General features: G+C 52.9%; 2 protein-coding genes across 11 annotated transcripts in view; one reads left to right on the top strand and one right to left on the bottom strand.

Annotated features, from left to right (window-relative positions):
- Positions 1 to 14,522, top strand: TAF1C (TATA-box binding protein associated factor, RNA polymerase I subunit C). Of its 9 annotated transcripts, none has more exons than XM_064383350.1 (16): positions 792 to 1,237; positions 2,356 to 2,565; positions 3,630 to 3,711; positions 3,879 to 3,976; positions 4,048 to 4,137; positions 4,231 to 4,304; positions 4,936 to 5,174; positions 5,315 to 5,431; positions 5,513 to 5,630; positions 5,714 to 5,785; positions 5,924 to 6,059; positions 6,189 to 6,332; positions 7,014 to 7,188; positions 7,275 to 7,412; positions 7,509 to 8,275; positions 10,000 to 14,522. In XM_064383350.1, exons 1-16 carry the CDS (start codon positions 1,079 to 1,081, stop codon positions 10,015 to 10,017), a joined length of 2,637 nt encoding a protein of 878 aa, XP_064239420.1. In that variant the 5' UTR covers positions 792 to 1,078; the 3' UTR covers positions 10,018 to 14,522. The 9 variants fall into 9 exon arrangements, with proteins under 9 accessions (XP_012321553.2, XP_064239420.1, XP_064239421.1 ...); XM_064383351.1 differs by lacking the exon at positions 10,000 to 14,522 and having other exon boundaries at positions 7,509 to 7,744; positions 8,201 to 8,945; XM_012466130.2 differs by lacking the exons at positions 792 to 1,237; positions 10,000 to 14,522 and adding an exon at positions 1 to 147 and having other exon boundaries at positions 7,509 to 8,945.
- Positions 9,446 to 22,540, bottom strand: part of DNAAF1 (dynein axonemal assembly factor 1) — a 33,229-nt gene continuing 20,134 nt past the window's right edge. For both annotated transcript variants that reach the window (XM_064383353.1, XM_064383354.1), the window contains 6 exons: positions 19,189 to 19,355; positions 15,195 to 15,695; positions 13,157 to 13,272; positions 12,428 to 12,487; positions 10,858 to 11,224; positions 9,446 to 10,008 (listed from right to left, as the gene is read on the bottom strand). In XM_064383353.1, the coding sequence (XP_064239423.1) occupies positions 9,923 to 10,008; positions 10,858 to 11,224; positions 12,428 to 12,487; positions 13,157 to 13,272; positions 15,195 to 15,695; positions 19,189 to 19,355 (1,297 nt within the window). In that variant the 3' untranslated portion in view covers positions 9,446 to 9,922. The remainder of the gene's footprint in view (positions 10,009 to 10,857; positions 11,225 to 12,427; positions 12,488 to 13,156; positions 13,273 to 15,194; positions 15,696 to 19,188; positions 19,356 to 22,540) is intronic.

Here is a 22,540-nt window from a genome sequence, read left to right as displayed (position 1 = left end):
GGTCCAAACCGGAAGGCTATGAGTGGCCGCGGCGGGGTTGACTGCCGGATCTGTGCTTCTACTTGAGGTTTCCCTCGTGGTGTCGGGGTCGGGCGAGCTTCACGCTGCGGCCCATTTTCTTGAAGATCACGACCGGACCTGGGCCACGTAAGTGCATATGCCTCCTCCGCGCGGACTAGGCGTGTTCGGGAGGAGTACACCCGCAGATGTAGGAGGGGAGGAATCCCCGAATCCCCCGTCCCCGCGGCAGGCTCACGTTTCGCCGTCCCCGGCCTGGCGTTAGTGCGGACCCGACGGAGTCCTGAAGCCTCAGAAGTCTAGAGGGTCCTGGAGAGCCTGCAGCGAGGGCGGGAAGCCAGCCAGGGAAGTCGAGGCTGCCTTGTCGGAGGGCTTTTGTGGGGTCGTGCGCTCCACCAGCGCCCTCCACCTGCGTAGGATCGTTTCAGGCTGTGCGGTTCCAAGGGAAAATACTTTCGCTTCTGTTTTATTTTTGAGACAGAGTCTTGCGCAGTCACCCAGGCTGGAGTCCTGTGGCATGATCTTGGCTCACTGCAACCGGTGCTTCCCGGATTCGAGCGATTCTCGTTCTCCAGCCATCCGAGTAGCTGCGATTACAGGTGTGCGCCACCACGCCCGGCAAATTTTGTTATTTTTAGTAGAGACAGAATTTCACTATATTGGCCGGGCTGGTCTCAAACTCCTGGCTTCAGGTGATCCGCCCGCCTTGGCCTTCCTAAGTGCTGGGATTACAAGCAGGAGCCACCGCACCTGGCCAAAGGGAAAAGGTTTTTGTTTAGTGAGATCCTAATGCTAGCCTTCGCATTTCGGTGCATGGGAGAGCAGTGGTTCAGAGCTCTGCCTCTGAATCAGATGCGAATCAAGTCTTGGCTGTGGCAGCTTAAGAGCTGTTCTACTGAAGTTCTTGCAGAGCCTTAGTTTCTTGAACTCCGTAACAGGGACGGCGATAGAAGAGGAAAGCGTTTAGCAGGTGCTTGGCAGATAGATGGCTGGCGCTTGGTCAGTGAGCCCTGCTGTTATTTCTGCCCGTTATTTTCGCTAATTAAAAAGGAGGGATAATATGGCTACTCAAATTTCCAGAGGACTGTGGGGTTTTGTTTTGTTTTTTGTTTTTGTGGTTTTTTTTTTTTTTTTTTTTTTTCAGATGGAGTCTTGCGCTCTTGCCCAGGATGGAGTGCAGTGGCACGATCTCAGCTCACTGCTAACCTCTGCCTCCCAGGTTCAAGCGATTCTCCTGCCTCAGCCTCCCGAGTAGTTGGGACTACAGTCACGTGCTACTACGCCCGGCTAATTTTTTGTATTTTTAGTAGAGACGGGGTTTCACCATGTGAGCCAGGGTAGTCTCGATCTCCTGACCTCGTGATCTGCCCGCCTTGGCCTCCCAAAGTGCTGGGATTACAGGTGTGAACCACCGTGCCCGGCCCAGGACTGTGTACTTACCAAAGCCTTGTGATATAAAAAAAATTTCTTTTTTTTCTTTTTTTTTTTGAGATGGAGTTTTGCTGTGTTGCCAGGCTGAAGTGCAGTGGCGCCATCTCGGCTCACTGCAACCCCCGCCTCCTGGGTTCAAGCGATTCTTCTTTCTCAGCCTCACAAGTAGCTGGGATTATAGGCATGAACCACCACACTAGCTAGTTTTCTATTTTAAGTAGAGATGGCATTTCTCCGTGTTGGTCAGACTGGTCTCAAACTCCTGACCTCAGGTAATCCACTCACCCGCCTCAGCCTCCGAAAGTGCTGGGATTACCAGTGTGAGCCACTGCGCCCGGCCCCTTGTGATATAAATTTATTTTTATTCAACCCATAGTGCGTTTTCTGTGGGGACGCTATGCTTGACAGTAGGAAGACGATGATAGATGCCGTCCCTGGCTGTGGAGTAACTCGAGCTTTGTCTTGGGAGTGTGTGTAGTCTAAATGTATGATGACGGTGCTTAGGAGCTGTGTGAAGGCTGCCCCTCACCAGCGATCTGGCTTCATCACTGCTCTCCACCTTGCTCACTCTCTGGCTGCCTCATTGTTTCTCATGCACTTCACTGCTCCAGGATTTTCACACTTGTTGATCGTTCTGCCTGGAACCCTCTCCCCAGTTGTGTACATGGCTCTGTCCCTCACTAGGTTCAGGCTGTGCTCAAATGCCACTTTCTCAACAAGGCTTTTCCTGGCTGTCTTTGCTGAAACAACACCCTGGGCCCGTTACCAGATCCCGTTCTCCTGGATGTGTGGCCGGCTTTAATACAGTTCCCGTTACTGCTTGGCATTGGGCTACATACTCATGTTTTTTATTATCTGCTTCCTCAAAGCACATATCCTTCTAATAGTGCCCTTTTCACTCCTCAGGAACCGTGGCGCCCCTTACCAGCTTCCAGTCTCTCGAGGTGGCCAGTGTGCTGCTTGGTCCTTGTTCCCAAGATGGACTTTCCCAGCTCCCTCCGCCCCACATTGTTTATGACCGGCCCTCTTGGTCTGAACGATGTCTCTGACCTGTCCTTCATGTGCAGCTGGCAAAACACACTGACTCTGCCAGAGGCCCAGCCCCAGAACTTGAAGGTAAGGATGGAGGCGGGGCCCTGGCAGCTCCAGGGTGCACCCCTTCCCTAGTTCCCCCATCTAACATTCACCCCACTTGACAAGGCCACAGAGTGGGGTGGCATTCTCACGAGTTTGCTGAGACACAGGCTGTGCCACCTCCTGGGTACGTGGGCTACCCTGCCATCCCTAGATGGATATCCCCACTGTGCCAGATTCCTTATGAGGCCCTGGGAATGCTGCGTCAATCAGTCAGCTGACCTCGTGCTCCTGGGACAGAGAGCTAAGTTGAGTGAGAATAAACAAGTGAACTTCATCCATTGGGTAAGGTGTTTACAAAATGTGATCAGAGCTTGGAGTGAAACCAGAAGAATGCTGAAGCAGCGTGGTAGGATTGGGAGAGGGAAGGATAGACCTGCCAGGGTTTCTGGTGCCTCTGGAGGGACACAGGCTCTTTGCTTGGAATCCTCAGCCACCTGGTTCCCCTTGGAGACACCCTGTCTAGAAATGGAGCTGGCAGAGGCAAGCGGGTGAGCAAATAAAAAGAGAGAGTGGAGCAGGGATTTGGGGGATGGGAGTCAGGAATGGCCTCCTTACGAGGGAGGGTCTCACCTCAAATTGGGGCTTCTCTGGAAGTCTGGTTTGCTACCTTTTTTGTCCCGAGTGTTTGAGCTGAAATGTCTCAGGCCAGCCCAGCAAAGGGAGGTGGAGCCCCCTACGGGCTCCCAGAGTGACTGCAAGGTCTCCTGAATGGAAGCGAGGTTAAGTGGGATACTGACCAGCCACTGGTGGTGGAAGGGGCTTCCTTCTTTGAGAGCCAGTGCAGGTGAAGGTTGGAAAGATAAGCTCTGGGATCAGGCTACCTGGGTTCATCTCCAAGCTCTTCTCTTTACTGGCTCTATCATCTGGCGCACATGGCAGTGTGCCTCAGTTTCTTCATCAGTAAAACAACCATGCCAACCATCCCAACTTCGCAGGAGTGTTGTGAGGATTGGATGGGTTGATAAAAGATGAATGCCTGTGCAGAGCCTGGCCCAGGGAAGGTACTTATCGCGATACTGTCATTGTGATTGTCTTCTCTTCAGAATGGGGCACTGCATGTGACCAAGGACCTGCTGTGGGAGCCGGCGACCCCTGGGCCTCTCCCCATGCTGCCTCCCCTTGTTGGTAAGGGCTTTACTCCTCCAGGCTCACTCTCTGCTGCTCCCACTCCTGAGACCTTCCCTTCCCTGCTGAGCCTGTGCCTGCTCAGGGCCCTCGGATACCTCCAGTTGCCCAGGCCATCTGGCTGTACTCCTGTGCCCTCCCCAGCCCTTTCTGTGCCTCCTCCTCAGATCCCTGGGAACCTGGCCTCACTGCCCAGGACCTGCTTTTCCGGGGAGGGTACCGGTATCGGAGGCGACCCCGAGTCGTGCTGGATGTTACTGAGCAGGTGAGTGGGCCCACGGGGGATAGTGCTGCGTAGTCTGGAGACTGCTTAGTGACCTGGCCGCCTCTCCCCAGATCAGCCGGTTCCTCTGGGATCATGGAGACATAGCCTTTGCACCCCTGGGGAAGCTGATGCTGGAGAATTTCAAGCTGGTGGGAGCAGGGGTGAGTAGCCCGTGATGCCAGGGTAGGGCCTCCCTGCTCTCCTTCAGGGGTGAACTCGAGGCTGTGTGAGCTTGACGAGGCCTTTCCATGCAGAGCTGCACTAAGAAGACGACAGTGGTCAATGTGAAGAAGCTGCTCCAGGACCTCGGTGGACACCAGCCCTGGGGGCAAGTGGCTAATGAGAAAGGAGACGGCTAGGCCTAGCTGGTGGTGGGGATGTGAGAGGTTGTAGGATGCACATCCAGGTGTCCATCATACCCACTTCCCTTGCCCCATGCATTCTGAGCTGTACTTTGTTATAGCAGACTTCCAACTGCAAGTCATCTCAGGGGAAAGCAGGTTTAAATTTGTGGACTTCAGGCATGGCTGCATCCAGGTGTTCAAATAATATTCATAGAGCTGTGTCTCTCTTTGCTCTCTCATCCACTTGCCTCTGCCTTCACAGTTCCTAGACAGGTTGTCTCTAGGTAGCAGCAAGATGGCTTATGATCTAAGGAAAGAGCCAGTGTCCTTCCTGAGGCATCAGAAGTCCCAGAAAGGACTTTGGTTGGCTTGGCTTGGGTCTCACACCCATCTGTGGACCAGTCACTGTGTTAAGGGCAATGGAATGTTTTTGGTGGCCAGGTCTGGGTCATGTGATTGCTTCCAGGGCATGGGAACAGGATGGGGTGGTTTCTCAAAGGAAGAAATTCTAGGTAAATAAGAAATATGTCCACTGCACTTGGCCTCCTTGGGATGGGACCTGTTCTCCCCTGAGTGCCGCTGAGTGATCCTCCTGCTGTTCTTTGGTGTCCCCAGGTGTCCCTGGGCTTACCTCAGCAACCGACAGCGCCGCTTCTCCATCCTCGGGGGCCCCATCCTGGGCACATCGGTGGCCAGCCACTTGGCAGAGCTGCTGCATGAGGAGCTGGTGCTGCGATGGGAGCAGCTGCTTCTGGATGAGGCCTGCACCGGGGGCGCGCTGGCCTGGGTGCCTGGAAGGACACCCCAGTTCGGGCAGCTGGTCTACCCTGCTGGAGGTGCCCTGGACAGGCTGCGTATCCTTTCTCACGTGATGAGATCTTAGCGGGCTCCCCTCTGATGGAGGAGGTGCTTTTGGCTTAGTTGAGGGAAGGGTAGGAATTTGGGGATTTGCAGTGACCATAGCTCGTGCACTGATCCTTAGTGAGAGACCCAGATTTCCAAGAGGTTGTTCTGGCCCCAGTTGACAACCCACAATTCCTTGGGAAACCTGGACGCATCCAGCTCCAGGGACCTGTCCGGCAGGTGGTGACAGGCACCGTCCAGGGAGAAAGTAAGGCCCTTACACACCTCCCTCCCTCACTGGCTGACCTGCTATCTGACCCCTGACCCCTGACTCTCCATCCCTCCTCAGCTCTGCTGGCTGTCCGCTCTGACTACCACTGTGCCGTGTGGAAGTTCGGTAAACAGTGGCAGCCAGCCCTTCTGCAGGCAATGCAGGTGGACAAGGGGGCCACAGGGATCAGCCTCAGGTGAGGGGGGAGTCAGGCTGGTGAGGAGGAGGGGCTGGGGGAAGGGGTGCGCAGCTCGATGTTAATGCGTTCCTGCCCTGCAGCCCTCACCTGCCCGGGGAGCTGGCCATCTGCAGCCGCTCAGGAGCCGTCTGCCTGTGGAGCCCTGAGAATGGGTATTGCCCCTTCCCGTGAAATCCTCTACCCTAACAGACTGAACTCTGGCCTGCTGCTCCCTGTTCTGCATGTCGCGACCCTTGAACCCCTTCCACATCAGCCTGTCCCCCTGCCCATGGCTTGCCCATCTCCCCAAGGCTGCAGCAAGTCTACAAGGACCCCGAGACCCTCGTGTTCCGGGACTCCTCTTCCTGGCGTTGGGCAGACTTCACCGCCCACCCTCGGGTGCTGACTGTGGGTGACCGCACTGGAGTGAAGATGATTGACACTCAGGTATGGGGTGGTGGCAGGAGACCTGCCCCGCCACAGAGCAGTGAGTGCCAGGCTGGCTGCAGGCCTGGGCAAGAATAGCGTCACAGGCCTGGGAGTGCGGGGAGGGCTGACCCTGTGTTTCTCTTGCAGGGTCCACCGGGCTGTGGTCTGTTGCTTTTTCGTGTGGGGGCAGAGGCTTCATGCCAGAAAGGGGAACGTGTCCTGCTCACCCAATACCTGAGGCAGTCCAGCCCTGAATGCCTCCCTCCCACTCTCCATCTCGTCTGTACCCAGGTGAGTGGCACCCACACCGCCCGGTCCTGACTCTGCTCTGTCTCAGATGGTCACTAGAGGCTGCGGCTTACCAGCGGCTCTGCTGGGCCCAGACAACCACGGGGCAAACCAGACTCAATCCTGGATCAATCTGTAGCCCAAACACTCAGTGGGTTCCACAGCTGATGATAACTGGCAGGTGGGGAAGAGTAGAGCTTCCAGCTGCTGCTAGGGGTGGAGCAGGGGAGGAGGGGCCTCCGTGCCGAGCTGCACAGTTTCTGCTGTGCAGGAGGTGGGGGCTCTGAGGGAGCAGGTCTGCCTTCCACCCGCCCTCCTTGGGACATTCGTAGATGTGCCTCAGGCACAGACTCCGGGGTCAGGAGAGTGTGGGGGTGGCTTTGGGAAGTCCAGGTGGGTTTCTGCTGGCAAGGCTCTCCCCTCCTCTTTGGGCACCCCTTTCCCACTCATTCTGTCTGTCCACCCAGCTGTTGGTCAGACTTGGTGAAGGTGCCACTCACTCGGGAAGGGCCTCCTGTCCGGGGCTGGCACATACAGGCTGAGAGGCACTTGGAGGCTGATGGGAGTGTGCTGCTGCCCCTTGGGACTCCGCACTCAGCAGGAGAGCCACGTGGAGCCTGGGAAGGGCCACTGCACAGCTCAGCTCCCAGGTTCGGCCACTCCCGCTCCTTTCTCGGGCCCCAGTTCTCTCTCTACCTAGTGGATGAGCGCCTCCCCCTGGTGCCGATGCTGAAGTGGAACCACAGCCTTCCCTCCCCGATCCTGCTGGCCCAGCTGCTGCCTCCACCCCGGCCCAGCTGTGTGCAGCCTCTGCTTCTGGGATGCCAGGCCGGGCAGCTGCAGCTGCTGCACCTGGCAGGTGAGGGTCCAGGTCGGGGTGGACGGCGTGTGGGAGATGGGGTGGGCGGGGCCTGGTCGGGACCTCAGCTGTCTGTCCTTCCTCAGGAGAGGGGGTGTCGGCACCCCGCCTGGCGGGGCCCCCTCAGTCTCTTCCTTCCAGGACCGACTCTCTCCCTGCGTTTCCTCTGCTGGAGCCTAAGATCCAGTGGCGGCTGCAGGAGCGCCTGAAAGCTCCGACCATAGGTGTGCTGGGGGAGGGGAGTGAGGTCGGGGGGAGCTAAGTGGAAAACACCCCCTCCCCCGCTAGACCCTGCAGGTCATTGTCATGCCCGTTTCCAGGTCTGGCCACTGTTGTCCCACCCTTGCCCTCGGCCTCCACACCAGGCCTGGTGGTGTTCCAGCTGTCCGAGGCGGGAGATGTCTTCTACCAGCAGCTCCGCCCCCAGGCCAACTCCAGCCCCCGCAGAGATGCCCGGCCTCCAGGCAACACCAGACCTGACTGCCATGCCCCAACGGCTTCCTGGACCCCCCAGGACACTGCTGGCTGCAGCCAGTGGCTGAAGGCCCTGCTAAAGGTGCCCCTGGCTCCTCCTGTGTGGACAGCACCCACCTTCAACCACCACCACCCGCTGGGCAGCATAGAGCTGCAGAGGGAGGAAGGGGCAGTGCAGCAGCTGGGCGTGCTCCGAGAGGCCATGGCCCAAGGTCGGCTCCTGCTGCAGAGAGACCTGGGCTCCCTCCCCATGGCAGAGCCACCCCCTGCACCTGAGTCAGGCCCAGCAGATGAGCTCAGTGAGCGCCTGGGGGAAGCCTGGGTAGGCCGAGGGGCTGTGTGGTGGGAGAGGCGGCAGCAGGCCAGGACCTCAGGGCCCAAGAGACAGCCCAGGCGGCCCAAGCGCCGGACCCAGCTGTCCGGCACCTTCTCATTCAGTGGCCATGCGGACCCCTCAGATGGCACCAGCCCCCCTCACAGTCCTGAGGGGCCATCTGCTGGTGCTCTGCCTCAGTCCCCCATGACCTCGCCCTCCCAGGAGTTGACTCCGGATGCATGGGCCCAGGGCATCCCCTCAGAGCGGCAGCAGACCCTCCGTGACTACATGGCCAAGGTACCACTCCAAAGGGACACCCCAGGACATGCTGGCACACCCCCCTCCTCCCAGACCTCCAGCACCCGGGCCACCCGCTCCCGGCAGCACACACCCATCCTCTCTGGCTCTAAGCCCCCCCGGAAAAAGCCTCGCATGGGCTTCTGAGGACACAGGGTGGGCTGCCTCCAAGCACCAGAGAGCCCTCATCCTTCTCCACAGTTGAAACTTAAGAAGCAGAGCTCAGCACCTTCTGAAGGTGGCTGTGATGACGAGCCAAGCAATTTGGAGCCAAGTTGAAGGGATAGGGCAACAGAATGTAATAGTTTTTCTATTTTATATATTCACCTAAAGATCATTCCAAAAGGCAGCTTTGGGAGGTGCTGGCGGGCCTGTGTTGCTGGGATTCCAGACTGTGCTGGCAGGCAGGGTTCCGCTGCACTCCAACAAGTGGCCTCAGACTGGTCCCTCCGTTCTCGTGCCTTCGATCCTCCAGTGAAAAGGGGGCAGTAGTGCTGCCTTCTCCTTGTGTTTGGTGAAGCCCCTGCAGAGCTGCTGATGAGGCGGGCACAGTGGCCGTCGGCAGCTGCCGTTTGGGGTGTTTCAGCTCTCCCGAGATTGGATGTTTTGTACAGGGAGACACCTTGGATCCCGGTTCAGGGATTGAATAAACTTGTCAGCTGGACATGAATTGGAATGGTCAGGTGTTTTAGGCTGGACAGCGTCCCCCCACAGTAACTGAGCTCCTGCACAGATGGCTGATGTTCCTTCTCCCTTGGGACATGGGTCTGGCACCTGTGGGCTCTTGGTAATGCCCTCTGAGTGGAGGGTCACGGTCATGTCAGTTTGGGAGAATTCCCCATGGTGCCTCATGGACTCCCCCCTTTCTTTGCTCTCTCCCCTTCTCATTTTGATGTCTAAAGCATCAAGACCCTGTTCCTCTGACTTTCTTTAGCTGCAGTGGAAGATTCTGCTTTCCTTTTGGGAAAATGCCCACTTGAGATTTTATAGGGACCTGGGTGTGTCTGATTACATTTCTGGTGACACAGTAAGAGAAAGGTCTTTGTCAGGGTGGCTGATGATGAAAGGAATTGCATGTGACTCACACGAACAGGATATAGCCCAATCATAGATTGATGCGTGTGGGTGTTAAAATGTTTATCATGCCTAAAGAAGACATTTGTAATTACAGCATTTGTGCTACGTATAGCCAGGGGAAAGTATGCTTTGAGGACTGGGAACAAGCTACGGCCCCACGTGGACAGGGAAGGGCTGGGCTGGCTGGAAGGAAGGGTCACTTGTGCTTTCTCCCTGTTACTCTGACACCAAGGACTGGGGGATGGCCTTGGGGTTCAGTCCAAATTCAGTGTCCTCAGCTGGGTGCAATGGCTTACACCTTTAATCCCAGCACTTTGGGAAGCTGAGGCAGGCAGATGACCTGAGGTCAGGAGTTTGAGACCAGCCTGCCCAACATGGTGAAACCCGTCTCTACAAAAATGCAAAAATTAGTCAGTGTCATAGAGGGTGCCTATAATCCCAGCTGCTTCAGAGGCTGCGGCAAGAGAATTGCTTGAACCTGGGAGGCGGAGGTTGCAGTGAGCCAAGATCGAGCCACTACAATCCAGTCTAGGTGACAGTATGAGACTGCCTCAAACAAAACAAAACGAATTATTCTGTGTCCTCCAGGCCTGCCCTGACCCAAGGCTCCACAGGCTGCAGCTCAGACTGCACTTCTTTCTCTTCAGTGCTGGTTCCTAGAGTGAAAGAGAAGGCCACTCAGTGTTCCCGGGAGATGCACTCGGGCTGCTCCCTCCATCCTGCCTGCAGCTCTGCCGTCAGCCAGGCATCTGTCTTCAGAAGGAAGTCCAGCCACCAGTGCATTTTGGATGAGAGTAGAATGGTCTGGGCTCCACACAGCCCGATTCGGGGGTGCATCTGAAGGCAGGTACCATATGAAAAAACAGCCCCAGCTTGCTTGTTCTCAGCATTAACCAGCTGCTCCCCAGAACTGCATCTGCCAGGCACACGGGCCAGCCTGCGGCATGAGGGGGAGGCCCGGTTCGTTCAGCATGTTTTTCTGCAGCCAGGCCTGTGGCCACCATCCCTGCCTGATGCCCCTTTGCCTTCCCTGCCTTGAAGGCAGCTAGGACTGGCCTGTGATTCACTAGGGCCAGGATCACTGTGGAGCAGCCACGCCCTTGTGTGGCTGTCACCTTGCTTGCCCTGCAATCCCCAGCCATGGTATCGGTCCCCTCCAAAAGCCTGGTCTACAAAGGCCGAGGCCAGGGATGGTGAGGAGGGGGTGGAAATGCAGGGTCCTCAGGCCCCCACCGCAGGAGATCTGCATGACCACAGGGGCCTCAGTTGCCCAAGAATAGGCTGGCTTAGCGTCTTTCTGGCCCAGGCTGGCTACCAGCAAGTGGCAGCTTCACAGCCATGAACTTAGGACTGGGACCTTCAGAGGATCTGCGTGGTCTGTGCTGGTTGACCCCTCCAGGAACAGGACAGCTCGGGGTTGAAAGCCGAGTGACTGCCCTGCCCCACCCATCACAGGCTAGGGAGCCCACACCATCTCCACTGTGCTCTCTGCCCTGCGTTCTTACCTGGAGAAGAGGCTGCAAGGAAGTCGCTGTCCCTGTCTCCACTGGAAGTGAGGGGTGCAGCATCTCTTTGGCAGGTTGGGGGCATCCATGGTTGGTCAGAGGGCTCCTTGTCACTGAGCTCCTGGATCAGGGGTCGTGGGGACTCAGTGTCTTGTTTTCGGATTCCCATGCCCCTCTTAGCTTCTTTTTTAAAGATGTCTGCGAAGGGCACCCGAGCCTGCTTTGAGGTGTATTTAGAGACTGCAAATATATTGGACAGGGTGTCTGCAGACAGGTTTTCCAGCATGGGGAGCGATGTGTAGTCCAGTTCAGGGTCACTGTCATCACTCAAGCTCGAGATGGCCTGAATCTTCGGAAAGCACATATTCTATTAACAGAAGAAAAGATGTGTTTGAAAGTTTCTGTTTGACAACAGAGTCACTCTACAGCGCAGCATGCTGGTTCCACTTTTTCATTCTAACGCCACAAACTATTCTGTTGCCACATCCAAGACAGGCCCAAGGGACATAGGATTCAAAAGTCAGGCCTGGGGGTGGCTGCTCCCTGCCCACAGCTGATGTCTGTACTCCTCTCCAGCTTCTGCTCCCCCAACCACCGGGTTTCCGCAGCACAACGCCCTCCTGGTGCCTGAGTGGACGCACCCCTGAGCCTTGGGCTCTGGTTGGCATGCCCCTGACCCCGGCTTCATTCAGACTCTAGGACTTAGCTCCTTGGACAGCAGCCCCCACCCCACCACCCCACAGTAACTGTCTGTTTTCTTTGACGTTAGCTCATGCACAGAGATGATGGCTGATGCTTCCTTCTCCCTCAGGGCATGGGGCTGGCACATACGGACTCTTGGTAATGCCAGTAATGCCGTCTGGGCGGAGGGTCACATCACTTTGAGAGAATTCCCCATTGTGCCTCACAGACTCACCTCTTTCTCTCCTCTCTCCTCATTTCCTTCCCTCTTCCTGTAGCTATATTTAGACAGACATTCATAGGATGGACATAGAAATAATCTTAAAGACAGAAAATCCTTCCAGGTAACTGTGCACTGTACTCAGCTATTAAAAACCAGCAATATATTCCCAAGTGGTTAATCATAAAATCTTAAATCAACCAAAACAAATGGCAGCATTTCCTTCAGCAAGGTGGAAATATGGGGGATGTGGGCCGGGCACGGTGGCTCACGCCTGTAATCCCAGCACTTTGGGAGACCAAGGTGGGTGGATCACTGGAGGTCAGGAGTTCGAGACCAGCCTGGCCAACATAGTGAAACCCCATCTCTACTAAAAATACAAAAATTAGCCAGGTGTGGTGGCACAAGACTGTAATCCCAGCTACTTGAGAGGCTGAGGCATTATTGCTTGAACCTGGGAGGCAGAGGCTGCTGTGAGCCAAGATAGCACTGTTGCGCTCCAGCCTGGGTGACAGAGCCAGATTCTGTCTCAAAAAGAAAAAGAAAGAAAATACTGGGAATGCAATGCTTTATGCACAGGAGCATTTCACTTTCAAGTTTAGGAGAGAAACTAAACAACAAGAAGGAAGGTGGAATTAAGCTGACTGTGGAAGACGGTTACTTGATGACCTTAGCCTGGTCTTGCAGAGGTCTGCCTGCTTCATCATCATCTTCCAAGTCAGGGAGGTCCTGAAAGAGCAAGTGAGCTGCACGTCACCAGGGGGCCGTCAACATTCTCATAGGCGTGATAAAGGCAAACACCGCGCAGCCTCAGTTCCTAGTTACCGGAATCATGTGACTCCCTGCCCATGCCCCTCCAAAGCAAACTCTAAGCACACACAAAGCAAGTGTTGCCACCTCAGGTGTCTGAATCTCATAAATGAAAGGGATCTTGCAAGGTGTGACAACTTAAAGAATGTCCACATCTTTTTTCTGCTTTTTTGTTAAAAGACACAGCCAGTTCATCTGGGGGAGGGGGGAATAACTGTAACTCTCACCACAAATGTGGATAAGGCAGCTAGACAGAACTGCTTCCCAATATACCGTCTCTGGCAAAAACAAATCAAGCGTTTGGTAGACATGGTTCAAGGGCGGCACTGTGGACCAGGGCTCCCCAGACTTGAGCATCCCAGTGTACGAACCACCTGGGGCAAAGCGTTACAGGTGGATTCTGATCAGCAGGCCGAGGGTGGGGCCTGGGATTCCAGATTGGTAACCAGCGCCCCAGCGATGCCAGGCCTGCCGGCCCAAGGACCACACTTGGGGTATGGAGGGAGGGTCTCCAAGGTTTGCATCTGATTGCCGAATTTACTAACGGTGGTACTGATACTCATCCCCGAGGTTAAATACTTGACGTACGTCAATGCGGAACGTCTCCTTTGTCTCCAGTTTAACAGTTTCTACACCTTCCGTTTCCGTCCCGTCGACTTCTGTAATGAACATACCCTCAGCGGCCACAGCCTGGTGAGTCAGGTCTAAGGAGCAAAAAGAAGTCTTGGAGTTAGTTTAACACGCAGCGGGCAGATGGACAAGCCCACGGTGAAGACGGACTCCCAGGCAGACGAAGGACAGCAACCCTCTTCAGGGCCCAAAAGCCAGCCCCTGTGACAGAAGCCGCAGCTCAGGACAGGCTTCTGTCTGCTGGAAAAGAACAGAATGGCTGCCCCTTTCTGTAACCTGGAGTCAAATCCCATGAGATGATGAACACCAGCCAGATGTCAAAGCAGCAGCCGCAGGAATCTTGGAAACAGCAGCTGACTGCAGGGTGACAAGCGAAGCCAGCATGGGTGACCCGCTCGGAGACAGAGGGTCAGGCTTCACAGCCCACCACCAGCCTGTCCCTCAGCCAAGGCATGCACCCCTCCTGCTGCGTGAGGTCAGGACGTGTGCAATTTCATAACTGTGAGATCGCCTGCGGAATGTGGACTCTCGATGGGCCCTTTCATCGTCCAGAACCCTACTTCTGCTTTTTATTTATTTTTATCTTTTTGAGACAGGGTCTCACTCTGTCCCCCAGGCTGGAATGCCGTGGTGTAATCTCAGCTCACAGCAACCTCAAACTCCCGAGGCCACACCTTCCACTTCAGCCTCCCAAGTAGCTGGGACTACAAGTGCTCACCACCTAATTTATTGTCACCAGCTAATTTATTATGTTTTTGTAGAGGCTGTGGGGGCGAAGCGAGGGGGGCTTCTCACTGTATTGGCCAGGCTGGTCTCGAACTCCTGGCCTCAAGTGATCTGCCCGCCTTGGCCTCCCACAGTGCTGGGATGACATTCGTGAGCCACTGCGCAGGGCCTGCCCTACTTTCCCCCGGGGCTGTATCCTTGGGTCCTGTCTGGTCCCTCCATTGCTCTCATGGCTTCGTTTATGTCAGAGCGGATTGGCCCACCTTTTATCGTTTAAACAGTTACTGTTCAACCATGTCAGATACATACTGGATTTTGATGGCAGTTAAAAAAAATGTAAAATATCTCATTGAAAATTTTTATGTTGATTCCATGTTGACAGGATTATATTTTGTATATATTGGGTAATATATTGGGTTTTTATATATTGGGTTACATAAAATATATCATTAATAGTTTTACTGTTTCTTTTTACTTTTTTTTTGAGACGGAGTCTCCCTCTGTCACCCAGGCTGGAGTGCAGTGGCACGATCTCGGCTCACTGCAACCTCTGCCTCCCAGGTTCAATTGATTCTCCTGCCTCAGCTTCTGGAGTAGCTGGGACTACAGGCATGTGCTACCACGTGTGGCTAATTTTTGTATTTTTAGTGGAGATGGGGTTTCACTATGTTGGCCAGGATAGTCTCAATCTCTTGACCTCGTGATCCACCCACCTCGGCCTCCCAAAGTGCTGGGATTACAGGGATGAGCCACCGCACCCGGCCTACTTTTTTTTTATTTTTTTATTTTTAATTTTTCTTTTTTGAGGGAGGGTCTTACTCTGTTACCCAGACTGGAGTGCTGTGGTGCAGTCTTGGCTTACTGCAGCCTCAACCTCCTGGGCTCAAGCAATCCTCCTGCCTCAGCCTCCCAAGTAGCTGGGACTACAGTGGCACACCACCATGTCCAGCTAATTTTTGTAGTTTTGGTGGAGACGAGGTCTCACTATGTTGTCAAGGCTGGTCTGGAACTCCTGGCCTCAATCAATCCTCCTGCCTTGGCCTCCCAAAGTTCTTCTTACTTTTTTTAATGGAGCTACTAGCGAATCTAGCAGTGGTTCCTGTTCCATGTATGTTGGGCAGCAGTGTTCATTACCTGTGTACGTTACCTTCTAGAAACAGCAATACAGAAGAAGTGAAACTCAGGCCTCAGGTCCCACAGAGGCATGAGTCAAAGGCTGGGGCTCCCTGAGAGGGGTGTGTATCTGTGTGTGTTTCTCTGCTTGCATTACCTTCCCTGGCAGCTCCAAGGGGCAGCGGTGGCGGGGCCTTAGCTGGGAGGGTCCCCTCTGGCTCTCGATCTCCATCCTCTCCTTTAGCCTCCACAGGTGGCAGGAGTGGTGGGGCCTCAGCTGGGAGGGTCCCCTCTGGCTCTCCATCTCCGTCCTCTCCTTTAGCCTCCACAGGTGGCAGGAGTGGTGGGACCTCAGCTGGGAGGGTCCCCTCTGGCTCTCCATCTCCGTCCTCTCCTTTAGCCTCCACAGGTGGCAGGAGTGGTAGGGCCTCAGCTGGGAGGGTCCCCTCTGGCTCTCGATCTCCATCTTCTCCTTTAGCCTCCACAGGCGGCTCTTCTCCTCCACTTGGCCTTTCCGGGTAGAGCTCGTCCTTGGCCTCAAAGCATTCCTTAACAAACAGCTCCATCTTCTGCCTTGTTTCTCTGTCCCTGGGAGGCTCTTCCTTGTCTTCAGCACTGGTGGGCTCGTTCTCACCATCATCTGAAGGCAGCATCTCCCCTAATGGAGGAAAATGCAAAGGTGACTATAGGAGTCTCCCGGGAGGACAAAGGTGTTCGTGCATACATCAGGGGTTCACAGCAAACTTCTGACACTAGGGAAGGGGTCAGGAACACAGTTTAAAAAGTGTCCTCAAGGGGACGGGTGCGGTGGCTCATGCCTATAATCCCAGCACTTTGGGAGGCCGAGGTGGGTGGATCACTTGAGGTCAAGAGTTCAAGACCAGACTGGCCAACATGATGAAACCCCATCTCTACTAAAAATACAAAAAATTAGCTGGATCTGGTAGCAGGCGCCTGTAGTCCCAGCTACTCAGGAGGCTGAGGCAAGAGAATCACTTAAACCTGGGAGGCAGAGGCTGCAGTGAGCCAAGATCGTGCCACTGCACTCCAGCCTGGGTGACAGAGCAAGACTCTGTGTCCTAAATAAATAAATAAATAAATAAGGAACACAGTTTAAAAAGTGTCCTTGAGGGGTTGGACATGGTAGTTCAGGCTTGTGACCCCAGAACTTTGGGAGGCCGAGACGGACAGATCATTTGACGCCAGGAGTTTAAGACCAGCCTGGCCAACGTGGTAAAACCTCATCTTTCCTAAAAAAAGAAAAAAATACAAAAAATTAGCTGGGCGAGATGGCACCAGCCTGTAATCCCAGCTACTAGAGAGGCAGAAGAAGCGCTTGAACCTGGAGGCAGAGGTTGCAGAGAGCCACTGCATTCCAGTCTGAGTGACAGAGTGAAACTGTCTCAAAAAAAAAAAAGTGTCCTGGAGGGATGTGCATCATTGTTGTTTATGATGGATAATGGCGGGGACCGAATGCCCACAGACAGTGCTGCTGAGCACAGCCCATTAATAGGACAGGATGTGGCCATCAGGAAAGCAGAATGCAGGAAGTTCTTAAGAGAGGCATGCTGGCCTGTGGGGGGTTTAAGCGCTGCGAACTTTGCTTTTATCTTCAAATGGTTCAGGGGAAAGGCAAAGCTCTGTGTGTGTGTGGCAAATGTGTAACATGAAAAACCACAGAATCTGTTAATAAACGAAGATATACAGCTGTTCGTTTTACTATTCTCTGAGCTTTTCTGAAAATTTTTAACATTTCAAAACAAAATGTTGGGAAGAGACAAAATATATGTAGTAAGAAAATGTCTATTGTATGGAAAATACAGTATGCTAATTCAAGAGTAGACAGGAAGCAATATGATGATGCCATTTTTATATAAAAATATATGTGTGGCTGAGTGCGGCGGCTCACGCCTGTAATCCCAGCACTTTGGGAGGCTGAGGCGGGAGGATTGCTTGAGACCAGGAGTTGGAGACCAGCCTGGCCAGCATAGCAAGGCCCTGTCTCTACAAAAAATACAAAACAATTAACCAAAGATGTTCACACACCTTAATCTTAGAAGATGAATATGTCACCCTACATGAGCAAAGGGGCGGTGCAGATGTGATTAGGGTCTAGAACCTTGAGATGGGAGATTGTCCTGGATGATCCAGGTAGGCTCAAAACAATCACAAGCATCCTTAGGGAGGCAGGAGCATCAGAGCCAGGGTGAGGCTGGAAGATGCCACACTGCTGGCCTGGAAGCTGGAGGAAGGGACCACAAGCCAGGGAACGCAGGTGGCCTCTAGGAGGTGGGAAAGGCAAGGAAACGGGTTCTGCCCTGGGGCCCCCAGAAGGAGCACAACATGAGACACCTCAATTTTAGCTTAGTGAAACCTCTTTTGGGCTTCTGACCCACAGAACTGTAATCAAGTAACAGATTCATGTTCTTTTAAGCCACTAGTTTTGTGGTAATTTGTTGTGGCAGCTGTGAAATTACAAGATACGTGTATCTCTGAAACAGAGCTCCTAAAACCCCCGTAGACAGGGGCGCTAGGAGGCTCTTTTGTTCTAAAATTTGGTCTTCCACCCCAGTTCCTGACACAGAGCTCCTAAGACCTTCGTCCAGAGTGACAGGCGTATCTTTTGTTTGAATGGGGCAGCTCTTGCGGGTGGGGTGGCTTCTGGAATCAGAGAGACCAAGCCACGATTAGAGGCTTGGAGCTTTCAACCCCACCCTTGTCCTTCAGAGAGGGCAGAAGGGCTGCAAATGGAGTTAATCATCCATCATACCCAAGTGTAACTGCGGGGTTCAAAGAGCTTCGAGTTGCTGAACACTGGAGGTACCTGGAGTGGGCAGGGTGTGTCCAGAGAGGGCATGAAGCTCTGCGCCTTCCCACGGACCCTGCCCCAAGCTCCGCTTCATCCTGCTGTTCATCTGCATTCCTTATCATATCCTTTATTCATATAATAGCCCAGAAAATATAAGTGTTCTCTGGAGTTCTGTGAGCCGTCATAGCAAATTATCAAACCGAAAGAGGCAGTTGTAGGAACCCTAATTTTATAGCCATTCTGTTAGAAATACAGGCGACACCCTGGGACTCGCAGTCAGCACCGGGAGTGGGGAGTAGCGTGGGACGGTTGCCCATCACCTGCGGGGTTAGTGTCAGGATGGAACTGAATCGTAGGACAGCCGGCTACTGTCAGGGAACTGGCTGGCGTGGAAACCCTGCACATTCGGTGACCAGAAGTGTGCTGAGAGTTGAGAGCGTATGAGACGAGAACAACCCGTTTGTGTTTTCCTACTGTCAGCGGCCACAGAAAACCAGCACATCATTTATTTTGAAAAACTGTGTTTCAATCAGTCAAAGTGATTTGAAGCAGCTCATCACCATTCGAGGTTCTCACTGGTGCTGGCAGGTGGGTGAGGCCAACTGCGGATGGATCTGCAGGTTGTGAGTAAATGGTTTAAAAAAAAAAAATCCCTGGCCAGGTGCAGCAGATCGCGCCTGTAATCCCAGCACTTGGAGAGGCTGAGGTGGGTGGAGCACTTGAGCCCAGGAGTTTGAGACCAGCCTAGGCAACATAATGAGACCCCATCTCTACAAAAATTTTTTTTTAATTAGCTGAGCATGGTGGTGCACACTTGTAGTCCTAGCCACTTAGGAAGCTGAGGTGAGAGGATCACTTGAGGTGGAGGTTTCAGTGAGCCAAGATTGTGCAACTGCACTCTAGCCTGGGTAACAGAGTGAGATCCTGTCCCCACCAAAAAAAAAAATCCAATCCAAGGCCAGGTGCAGTGGCTTACGCCTATAATCCCAGCACTTTCAGAAGCCAAGGCAGACAGACCACTTTGGGAAGCCAGGTGGTCAAGACCAGCCTGGATAACATGGCAAAACCCTGTCTCTACTAAAAATACAATAATTAGCCGGGCATGGTGGTGCATGCCTATAATCCCAGCTCTGGGTGGGGCTGAGGCAGGAGAATCGCTTGAACAAAGGAGACAGAAGTTGCAGTGAGCCGAGATCACGCTGCTGCACTCCAGCCTCGGTGACAGAGTGAGACTGTCTATAGAAAAAAAAAATCCCCAAGATTAAAGACTGAGTTTGACAGCTTGGACCTGCCTAACCTCACAGGAACTCTGCGGCCGCTGCCTTGGGCCTAGAGCGCCTACCTCTTTCTTGACTCTCTCTCTGTCTTTTCCTCTCCTCCGCCCGCCGCTTGATCATGGCCAAGGCTTCAATGCTGTCTGTGATCTTCTTCTGCTCCCGGCTCTCCCACTGCTGTCTCTCCTCCTTCTCAGCTGTGTACCCTCCCCTAGCCCAGGCCTCTGCACAAGCTCTGTTGAAAACACCAAAGACACATAAATAGGGGAGGGGAACTCCAAACACATACTCTCTGACCACCGTATTCATTTTCTTCAAAATCAAAGCAAAGTGAGCGTCAGACATGTGGCTGCAAGGATGACAGTTACGCGTGGACATTTCATTATTTAAGGTGGAATGGTCTGCACAGCCTTCCTAGGTATGGCGCCAAAAGCACAAGTGACAAGAGAAAAAATAGAGAAATCGGACTCCACCGAAATTAAAAACTTTTGTCATGCAAAGGGTATCACAAGTACAGTAGTATAAAAAGACAGCAGGCCACCGTGGCTCACGCCTGTAATCCCAGCACTTTGGAGGCCAACGTGAGAGGGTCACTTGAGTCCAGGAGTTCGAGATCAGCCTGGGCAACACAGCAAGACCCTGTCTCTACTGAAAAAAAGTAAAAAGACAAAGAATGTAAGAAAATATTTGCGAATCATATCTTTGATAAGGGTCTTGTACCTGGAAAACATAAATAAGCCTAACAACTAATTAATAAAAAGATGACACAATTTCAAAATGAGCAAAGTTTTGTGGTTTTTTTTTTTTTTGAGATGGAGTCTTGCTCTCTGGCTCAGGCTGGAGTGCAGTGGCGCAATCTTGGCTCACTGCAACCTCAGTCTCCCGGGTTCAAGCGATTCTCCTACCTCAGCCTCCTGAGTAGCTGGGACTACAGGCGCCCGCCACCACGCCCAGCTAATTTCTGTACTTTCAGTAGAGACGGGGTTTCACCAAGTTGGCCAGATGGTCTCAATCTCTTGACCTCATGCTCCGCCCACCTTGGCCTCCCAAAGTGCTGGGATTACATGCGTGAGCCACTGCGCCCGGCCCAAAATGAGCAAAGTTTTAAAAATCGAAAAGACCAGCAACAGACTGGGGAGAAAATACTTACAGAAAAAGACAACTGGGAAAGGGCTTGCATCCAAAACATACAAGGAACTTTTAAAATTCAAAGATAAGGAAACAACCCAATAAAAAACTGGGCAAAAGATCAGGCTGCCTCACCAAAAAAGATACACAGATGGCAAGTAAGCCTGTGAAAAGACGCTCCGCACCCCATGTCCTCAGCGAAACGCAAACGAGAACAACAAGATAATGTGATATTGCTATTAGATGGCTAAAGTCCAACACACTGACAACGCTGTGCTAACGCAGATGTGGAGTTCAGGGAACTCTCACTTGTTCCCGGGGGGAATGCAAAATGGTACAGCCACTTAGGAAGACGGTGTGACGGATTCTTATGGGACTAAAATTTCTCTCACCATATGATCTGGCAATTGCTCTCCTAAGTGTTTACCCGAATGAGTTGAAGACTTATGTCCACACTCAAACCTGCACATCGATGTTTACAGCAGTTTTATTCTGTCCGGCAAAAATCAGAAGCGACCAAGAATTCCTTTAGTAGGTGACTGGATAAACAAACTCTGGCACATCCTGACGGAGGAATATCTCTCAGCAATGAAAACAAACGAGCTGTCAGGCCACACAGCGTCGTGGGAGGAGCCTCACTTCATTGCTACGTGAAAGAAGCCCGTCCATAAAGGCTATGCTGTATGATTCCAGCTATATGCCTTTCTAGGTAAGGCAAAACTATGGAGACAGTAAAAAGATCAGTGATGCCAGGAGTTGGGGCTGAGGCGGGAGGGATGAACAGGCAGAGCACAGAGGGTTTTTAGGGCAGTAAAACTACTCTTTGAGATACTGTGATGGGGGATACACGACATTATACCTTTGTCCAAATCCATACAACGTGCAACACCCAGCGTGAGCCTTAAAGAGACGACAGACTTCAGTGAATAATAAGGTACCAGCATTGGCTGATGACTTGTCACAAATGTACCACCCGAGTGTAAGATGTTACAAGCAGGAGAAACTGTGAGGGTGGGGGGTATATGGAAACGCTCTCTACTTTCTGCTCAATTTTTCTGTAAATCGAAAACGGCTCTGAAAATAAAGCCTAAGCTAGTCGCAATGGCTCACACCTGTAATCCCAGCACTTTGGGAAGCCAGGGTGGGCAGACTGCTAGAGCCCAGGACTTCCAGCCCAGCCTGGGCAACATGGCAAGACGCCATCTCTACAAAAAGCATGAAAACTTGCCAGGCCTGGTGGTGCACACCTGTAGTCCCAGCTACGCAGCTGGCTGAGAGGTGGGAGGGTTGTTTGGGCTCAGGAGGTCGAGGCTGCAGTGAGTCATGATTGCACCACTACACTCCAGCCTGGGCGACACAGCAAGACGCTGTCTCAAAAAAAAAGAAGTCTATTAATTTTTTTTTAAATCGGCAAAGAAACTGAACAGGCATTTCTCCAAAGACGATATAAAAACTGCCAGTAAGTACATGAAAGATGCTCAACATTATTATCTGCCAGAAAAAAAGCGGATGGAAACCACAATCAGACACCACTTCATACCATCCAGGGGGACCAGAAATAAAAAGACAAGCAGCCAGAAGTGCTGGCGAGGATATGGGAGAGCTGGAACTTTCCCACACTGCTGATGGGGATGTAAAATGGTGCAGCTGCTTCTCCTCAAAATTTAAACATAAAGTCCCTGTATGAGCCAGAAATTCCACCCCTAGATATATACCCAGGAGAAGACAACATGTGTCATCACAAAAATTTCATGATTCATAACAGCCAAAAAGTGAAAACAACCCTAATTTCCAAAAATGGATGGAAAAATGAAATGGAGTGTATCAAAATGCAGTATTCACCTGGCAATAAAAAGGAAGGAAGTACTGGACGGAACACACTGCATCGCAGATGAGCCTTGACAACACGATGCTGAGTGAAAGATGTCAGAAACAAAAGGCCACATAGCAGGTGACTCCATTTATGTGAAATGTCCAGAACGGGCGAATCGACAGAGGAGTGGCTGCCAGGGCCTGCGGGGAGTGAGAAATGGGGGGCTGGCTGCTAATGGGGATGGTGTTTCCTTTTTAGGGTGATGAGAATGTTCTGCTATTTTTTTTTTTCCTAATTGAGATGGAGTTTCACTCTTGTCGCCAGACTGAAGTGCAGTGGTGTGATCTCGGCTCACTGAAACCCCTGCTTCTGGCTTCAAGCGATTCTCCTGCCTCAGCCTGTCAAGTAGTTGCGATTACAGGTGTGCGCCACCACGCCTGGCTAATTTTGGTATTTTTAGTTAGAGATGGGACTTCACC

The sequence above is a fragment of the Aotus nancymaae genome, unplaced genomic scaffold, assembly GCF_030222135.1.
Source record: "Aotus nancymaae isolate 86718 unplaced genomic scaffold, 86718_ANA_hifiasm-v0.15.2.pri h1tg000030l, whole genome shotgun sequence".
NCBI classification, from domain to species: domain Eukaryota; kingdom Metazoa; phylum Chordata; class Mammalia; order Primates; family Aotidae; genus Aotus; species Aotus nancymaae.
This window is presented reverse-complemented; position numbering and strand designations above follow the sequence as displayed.

What these genes read in the sequence shown, in the direction of transcription:
- TAF1C (XM_064383349.1), top strand. Translation starts at nt 1,079, where the DNA reads ATGGCTACTCAAATTTCCAGAGGACTGTGGGGTTTTGTTTTGTTTTTT. An exon ending in AGGCACCGTCCAGGGAGAAA is followed by an intron (nt 5,432 to 5,512) that starts GTAAGGCCCTTA and finishes ATCCCTCCTCAG; the next exon opens with CTCTGCTGGCTGTCCGCTCT. An exon ending in CTGTGGAGCCCTGAGAATGG is followed by an intron (nt 5,786 to 5,923) that starts GTATTGCCCCTT and finishes CATCTCCCCAAG; the next exon opens with GCTGCAGCAAGTCTACAAGG.